An 8447-nucleotide genomic window follows, 5' to 3' on the forward strand; every position below is an offset into this window, starting at 1 on the left:
GATCCAAGACAAAAGAAGTCCTTGGCAACTTTAATCTTTTCTCTGTTGATAAGAATGTTGTTTATTGGTCCAGTGGTGAGGATTTTTGTTTTCTTTAAATTGAGATACATTCCATATGGAAGGCTGTGCTCTTTGATCTTCATCACTAAGTTTTTAAAGTCCTCTTCACTTTCAGAAAGCAAAGTTGTATCACCTGCGTATCACAGGTTATTGAGTCCTCCTGATGCCACGTTTTTCTTCATATAAACCAGCTTCTCAGACTATTTGCTAACCATTCAGGTTGAATCAGCATGGTAAAAGAATACAACCCTGTCGCACACGTTTCTTAATATTAAACTATTCAGTGTTCCCATGTTCTGTTTGAACCTCTTGGTCCATGTACAGATTCCTCATGAGCACAATTAGGTGTTCAGGGATACTCATACTTCCATAGCTTTTCATGATCCACACAATCTAAAACCTTTGTGTAGTCAGTAAAGCACAGGTAAACATCTTTTTGGTATTCTCTGCTTTCAGACAAGATCCATCGGACATCAGCAATGATATTCCTCGTCCCATGTCCTCTTCTGAATCGGGCTTGAACCTCTGGAAGTTCTCTGTCAATGTGTGATTGTAGCCGTTTCTGTATTACCTTTAGCAAAACTTTACTCGCATGGGCTATCAAAGACATTATCCGATGATTTCCGCATTCCGTTGGGTCACCTCTCTTTGGAATGGGCACAAATACGGATCTCTTCCAATCAGTTGGCCAGAGTTATCTTCCAAATTGAAATAGGTCACCCAAATTTATATAGCTAATAAGTGAAAGAGCAGTATTTGGACCAATGTCTGGTAGGCTCAAAACCAAAACAACCAACCAACCCAACCAAATAACAATAATAATAATAAAAAGGTCCAATGCTCTTCCAATACTCCACTGGAGAGCGGAATGAAAAAGAAAAAAAAAGGTGGAGCTTTTTGCTTTTCTAATGTTTTAAAATGTAATAGCAATCGAAGAGCTATAACATTTTATAACCCATTTCTCCTTTGATTCACCAACTATATTTTAATTCTAAGAAATGAGTGAAAAAAGGGACTAAAGAAATACTGGATATAAAGAAATGATTGTTGTTGTTCAAACTGACCTTGCGGTTCAGTGCTTGTGTTACAAAGGACCCAAGAGAGAGAGATGGTGGGTGTTGAAGGCTCAGCAGTGTGACAGAGTGTGGAAGAATGCTTTGTATGGAAAGCATGACCTTCATGTAGATGAATACCCACAAACCCTATTGGAAAAAAAGATAAAAGGAAGATACCCATATGCTATCAAGTTCATTCTGATTTATGTGACCCATGTGTGCAGAGTGGAAGGGACTGTGTTCCATAGGGTTCGCATGACTGTGCCCTTTAGTAAGCACATTGTCAGGCCTTTTTCTGAGATGCCTATGGTGGGTTTCAATGGCCAATCTTCCAGTTAGTACACAAGCACGTAACTATTTCTATCATCCAGGAACTCCCTCCACACGCGCCCCTCCCCCAATTGTTTGCTGTTGGTAATTGCCCTCAAGTTGGTTCTGACTCACAGTGATTCTATAGAGGGTTTCTAAGGAGTGACTGGCTGCTTAGTACTTATCCTACAGTCATGCTATAAGATAAGGTCTGGATCACAAGGATAGTTTGAGCTGCAAACCCACCAGGCACTCCTCAGTAACTCCATACAGGGCGCTATGAGTCGAAACTGACTCCAAGGCAGTAAACAACAACAAGGTAGCATGCACACGTACATACACATGCACTCACACACCCTCGAGGTGATGGAAATGAAACAGAAAACTGAAGAGACTTGCTTCCAGAGCATGGTCTCCAATAACAGAGCCTTGTCAAAACACTGTAAAGGCAACCTGTTCAGGTAAGTCCACCACCTGAAGGGCGTTTTTCTTTTTATGAAGTTCTTTCTTCCTCACCATCAAAGTCTGATGTCCCCAGTTCCTGTCCCTAAACTTGAGGGACCTCAGTCTTCTCTTAGATGGAGGTGCTGGGAAAGGGAGTTTGAACTGCAGCCTGAAGTACAAGGACCACTTTTCTGAGGGGCCTGTGGCCATAACTGGGCACAATTTCATTCCAACTAGCAAGGCCAGGGCCTCTCAGTGTTGTGTTTTGGGTCAGAAAGTTACCTTTCATTAGTGCCTCACATCCCTCAAAATGACATTTCTTAGAGATTTAAAATTCACTAGATTATATCCATATTACCCATTTGTTTTCCTTGATATTGGCTATAGTTTTCCTCCTCCAAGAGTGTGTGGACTGAAAATATAAGCCACCTTGGAAATTCCATTTCTCTTATGGGTTTCCTTCCCTCTCTTCCCTATTCCATTCCAAACAGCTGTGCCGCTGAGACTTGTGCCAAGATTTCACCAGAACCACCATCCCCACCCACCACCCAGGGGCTTCAGGTCTTGCCAACACTCGTTCCCTCAGACCATCAATGCTTCTAAACTCAATGTTAAGCAGATCATTTGCTGCTCCTAATCTCATGACCTAACCTACTGGGAGCAAAAGCCAGTTAATCTGGAACAGGCAATTTTTCTGTAGGAGGATGGAGAATGAGAACCAAAAGGAATGAGTTGGCACATCAGCAAGAGATCCTGTGATACTCAGCTCCATTGTGCCTGTCAGAGTGAAATACTGCTGACTCTAAACAGGGCCAGGGATTCAATGAGGTTTTTCCCAGCAGCAGGAAAAGTATGGTGATAATTCAAAAGAATTCCAGGAATGGACAGGTGTGGTTTTAGGGGCTGTGGAAGCAAAAGAGGAAGTAGCATTGTCCTATAGTACTTGGTTATAAAAATAAAAAGTACTCTCTGAATTCTCCAGTTTGAAGCGCTCAGAATTTTCTGTGATACCAGTATGTTTTGTGGTAACAGTGGTAACTGCCATTTGTTGAACACTTACTGTGTGCCAGGTCCTGTGCTGTGCTTAGCACTCACTGTCTCTTTTAATCCTTACAACAACCGTGTATGGTGAATATTAAGGAGGTCTGGCCGCCTGGTAGCTTAGTGGGTTATGTGTTGGACTGCAGCTTCACAGGAGAAAGATGAGGCTTTCTGCTCCACTAAAGATTTACAGCCTCAGAAACCCTATACAAGGTCGCTATGTTCTGGAACCAACAGAACCAACTTGATGGCATATTACCATAGTGGGTAATAGAAGGTGGTGGTGGTTCAGTGGAGCCCTGGTGTTACAGTGGTTAAAACACTCGACTGCTAACCAAGTGGTCAGTGATTTGAACCTACGACCCACTCCGAGGGACAAAGATTCAGCAGGAAACTTTATGAGGCTGCTTAGTCTTTAGTATATGGCGACGAAGAGTCGAAATTGACTAAGAGTCGAAATCGACTTGACTTCAGTGAGGAGTTTGTGTGTGTGTGTGGTTCAGTGTTTGAGGTTCCATGAGGGAGACTCACAAGTGATCCTGGCCAATGAACCTCATGTGTAGCCATCATACGTCTGTCAGTAGAGGCTTACGTGTTTCCATGATGGTGAACAGATTTCAATGAACCTTCCAGTCTAAGACCAGGATAAAAGGTCTGGCAATTTACTTTAGAAAAAATAGTCATTGAAAACCCTATGGATCATAATGATCACCCTGCAACCAGTCACTGGGCTAGCATAGGACCAGACAGTGTTTTGGGTCATGTACAGGGGCCAACTCAATGGAAGTTAAAGACAACAACAACGTGGCCATTATTAACACTCCATTGTCTAGCTGTCAGGAATGAAGCACAAAGAAGTTAAGTAACTAGCTAAGGATCAAATTGCTAGTTAAATTGTGTCACTGGGATTCAAACCCAGATTTGCCCAATTCCAAAGTCACTGTTCTCAACTATTTCATAAAGATGTTCTCATTCACCATCAGGGTTTCTTTAATTTAGCGGACCGGGCAGTGGGTACCCTCTTCTTTCCTCCCTTCTCCGTAAATGCCCGTCTGTACACTTGGTCAAAGAAGACAGCATTCCCTACTAAGAGAGGACCACCCTTTGGCCAAGCACATATGAAGTAACTGCTCCCCTATTGGATCCTCTAACAAGCCCTAGGAAAGACACAAAATAAAACCAACAAGCTTCCAGGTCTTCAATCGGCCCCTCAGTATGCCTTGCCTTGTCTGATCATGGAGAAAAATTTGGGTCCTAGGCTCCTACTGACTTCCAAGATCCAGAAACACTTCTTAGTAATCCCCGCAGAGCCTGAAAAATGCTTATGGCACAAGTGTGATATCATGAATTTACTTGATATGGCTTTACTATGCAAAGTCTTGTTATTATTGTTAAGTGCCATTGAGTTGGTTCTGACTCATAGAGACACTGTGTAAGATTTCTGAAGAGTGGCTGGTGGGTTTGAACCACCAACCTTATGGTTATCAGTCCAGTGTTTATCCTACAGTGCCACACCAGGACTCCCACCAAGTGACTGTGTATATTGTTGTTAGGTACCATTGAGTAAGTACCAACTCATAGCCACTCTATGCACAACAGGTGAAAACACTGCCTGGTTCTGCACCAACCTCAATATCATTGCTACGTTTGAGCTCTCTTTCAAGATAAAACAGACTGTTTAAAGCAGGGGAAAAAACCATAATAAATTACAGGTAACCTCAAAAAATAATATACCTGCACATCAAAATAAAGAAGAAAATCAGAGATTTAGTAAACATTGATACAACAGAAATGGAAATGAAAAGGAAACCCACAAATAAAATGAACTCAGCACAGAAAATAATGTGGAACAAAGAATCCAGCAGCATCACAAACACACATACACATAGAGAAAAATGACAGCAATCAATTCATACCTACTAATAATTACACTTAATGTGAACGGATTAAATGTACCAGTTAAGAGACAGAGCAGAAGGGATATGCAAACTGGATCCTTCAATATGCTGTCTATAAGAGACATATCAAAAAGATGGAGACAGCCTAAATGTCCATCAACAAAAGAATGGTTAAACTTTGGAACATTTACATGGAAAACTACAAAACATTGAAGAATACCGATGAATCAGTGAAACACCTCATAACATGACTGAACCTGGGAGACATCACGCTGAATGAAATTAGTCAACCACAAAAGGACAAATATTGTATCAGACCAAGGTTTTAAAAAAGTTTTTATAAAAGGTTTTCTTGATAAATAACTATGATGGTTACAGGGAGGTTGGGGAGGGATATTTATTCATGAGCTAGAGGATAAACACATGTTATACGGGTGACAGGGCAAGTGATATATAACAACAGGGAGGTTAGCAGCGGAAAGCTGAAGGTAGCGGGAGACATGGGGAGGAATGTAATAGTTAAAGTGAATAATTAATACTATTAACAGTTGGTACATGCAGGGGACTGCAACCATGTAATGAAGCAACGTATATGATTTGCTGAATGTAAAACTGATCATCTGCTCTGTAAACCTTCACTCAATTCACAATAAAAAGTTGAGAGAGAAAAAAAAAATTAAACATATGGAAAGAACATTCCTACAGGAGGGTTGTGACACAAGAGACTCATCAAAAATTCCCTCAGCAGCCTCCAGAAAATGCTTTAAGATAATTACCCTGTGAACACCTTTGTAATTTCTTCCTCTTAATTACATATTTACAGTAACCAATCCAACAATCCAAATAGTCCATAACCATGTTTCCAACCAATCACTGTAAATCCCTACTTTGAGTTGTTCCACCTCTAGCTCCCATAATCTTGCAACTTCCAATCAGAGTATTGTGCTATTAATTCTTGATTTTACCTCATAAATATGTCTCTGTTATGCTACTATTTTGGAGCATTTTACTTCACTTTGTGAGTTATGACATGCTCTGGTTTGACCTGTTTTTGAACTTTTCAATAAATCTCTTTGCTTTTACTTTAACAGAATCCATGCTCTTACTCAATGACAATGTGTATAAGTAACCTGAAGGAAGGGAGGGAGTATGAGCTCACGAAAGTCTGAGTGGGATGAAGCAATGGTCATAAACAAAAACCGTTTGCTGTGGAGCTGACTCTAACTCACAGTGGCCTGACAGAACAGAGTAGAACTGCCCCCCAGGGTACTCAAGGTTGATGAGCTGATTAAGACTCAGTGACCCTAAAGGGAACAGTAGGATTGCCTCATAGGGTTTCCATGCCTGCGATCTTAATGGAAACAGAATTCCACATCTTTCCACTGAAATAGCTGATGGGTTCGAAACACAGACCTTTCAGTTAAAAACTGAGTGCTCAACAACTGCACTGCTAGGGCTCCTGGCAATGGTAAAGGTCCTCTAATTAATTATCAGAAGTGTAGCAGTTCCCACTACATTATTTTTGTTAGGACACTTTGTTGTTAAGTGCTACTGAGTCAGTACTGACTCATAGTGACCCTATGTACAACAGAACAAAACACTGCCTGATCCTGGGCCAACATTTCTTGCTATGCCTGAGCCCATTGACGCTGCCACTGTGCCAATCCATCTCGTTGGGGGTCTTCCTCTTTTTCTCTGACCCTCCACTTTACCAAACGTGATACCCTTCTCCATAGACTGGTCCCTCCTGACAATATGTCTGTAGTATGGAAAATGAAATCTGGCCATCCTGACCTCCAAGGAGCACTCTGGCTGTACTTCTTCCAACATAGATCTATTTGTTCTTTTGGCAGTCCATGGTACTTTCAATATTCTCCTCCAATACCATGAGTCAAATGCATCAATTCTTCTATGATCTTCCTTACTTTCACATGCATATGAGGTTATTGAAAATACCAAGGCTTGTGTCAGGCGCATCTTAGTCCTCAAACTGACATCTTTGCACTTCAACACTTGAAAGAGGTCTTGTACAGCAGATTTGTCCAATGCAATACATTGTTTGATTTCTTGACTGCTGCTTCCATGAGTGTTGATGGTTGATCTAAGCAAAATTAAGTTGTGGACAACTTTAATATTTTCTCTATTTATATGGATGTTATTTATTGGTCCAGTGGTGAGAATTTTTATTTTCTTTACATTGATGTGCAACCCATACTGAAGACTGTGGTCTTTGATCTTCACCAATAAGTATTATAAGTCCTCTTGGCTTCTAGCAAGCAAGGTTGTATCATCTGCATATCGCAGGTTGTTAATGAGCCTTCCTCCATTCCTGATGCCACATTTTCCTTCATATAAAAAGGACAAATATTGAATGAAGCCATTATTGTACAAGCTTAAGAAGACAAACAAACAAAACAAAACCTGTCCTCTCAACAGGTCCACTATACCCCAAGGCATTGAGTGGATGTTTTTTCATTCATATCTGCAGGTGTTTTGAGTTGAGTCTCTGCATCTTTGGCCATATTCAAAGCCAGCACTGGCCAAGGCAAGCAGGACATGTGAGTAGGAACAGGGGCTTGGCCTGTGGCCCATTCCCAGGTGGCCCACCGCCAGGACTGCTGTTTTTCTGTGCTAACATCCCAGAGTCTAAATTCTTGTAAGGCAGACAGGACAGTCAGACTACAAAAAAAAAAAAAAAAAAAAATTCCCCTGACAGTTAAGTATACACACGAACCAATCAGCACACAGGAATTAAAATTGTTCTTTCTGCTTTCTTTTAAGAATGTGGGTGGCAAATAAGCCCAAAAGAAATAAAAATAGAAACACGGCAGGGCCAGACCTCCCTAAACCGGAAACGACAATATTTATTTGATTAACTCTGTTCCTAAACAGCAGTGTGCTTTACTGGCATGGAGGGCATTCTGCCGTGGAGGGGAGTGTGTCTGTGTGACAGAGTATGCACATCCTCAAGTACATGCATACATACATATGAATAGATAAACATACAGACGTGCCACCCACTGAGAATATTTATTCATGCTGATACAAGAACAAGATTCAGGCTGCTCTTCTTTTCCAAGCCCTCCAAGCATTAAAAATAAGTCACTTTATATAAACATTCTTCAACCTCTTGATTTACAGTGGTTCCTATGAAGGCAGAGCTGCACATTCTTGAAGTTCTCTCCTTTAAACACAAGAGATGGGGGGTAGGGGGTGGGGGGTGGACACAAGGCATGCTGCCTCACAATATAAGAGCATGGATTGAAAGTTACTATCACTGGACTTCTCAAGATCCCCTATCACAGCCCATGCCCTGTCCCCATTCTGCAACTCCGGTCTTTTAGGCTCCTAAAGATCTGAAGCTCCGTGAACCACATCCTCCCTCCCCTAACTGGTTTCACTGGTGCACTTTTATCCCCTGACCATGAGAAAGAGGGTGAATTCAACCAGATTTCTGCTCAATGTTACCTCCTGTTGCCGTAACAACAACAACAACAAAAATTCCACAAGCGGTGGTTGGCTTTGAAGAAGAGAAACTTATTTCCTCACGTTCTAGAGGCTGAAAATCCAAATCAGGGGTCTCGGCTGTGAGGATGCTTTCTGTGGACATCTCTCTTTGCTGCTGCTGTCTGCCAGCCAT

At 41.5% G+C, this 8447-nt stretch overlaps 1 protein-coding gene across 1 annotated transcript in view; it reads right to left on the minus strand.

The window, feature by feature from the left end:
* The window catches only part of EQTN (equatorin, sperm acrosome associated), a 66153-nt gene extending 57706 nt beyond the window's left edge, over positions 1 to 8447 (minus strand). Inside the window, exon 1 of the mRNA XM_006863154.1 lies at positions 8357 to 8447. Coding sequence (XP_006863216.1) covers positions 8357 to 8447 — 91 coding nt within the window. The remainder of the gene's footprint in view (positions 1 to 8356) is intronic.

This window comes from Chrysochloris asiatica, unplaced genomic scaffold (genome assembly GCF_000296735.1).
Source record: "Chrysochloris asiatica unplaced genomic scaffold, ChrAsi1.0 scaffold00053, whole genome shotgun sequence".
Lineage (NCBI taxonomy): Eukaryota > Metazoa > Chordata > Mammalia > Afrosoricida > Chrysochloridae > Chrysochloris > Chrysochloris asiatica.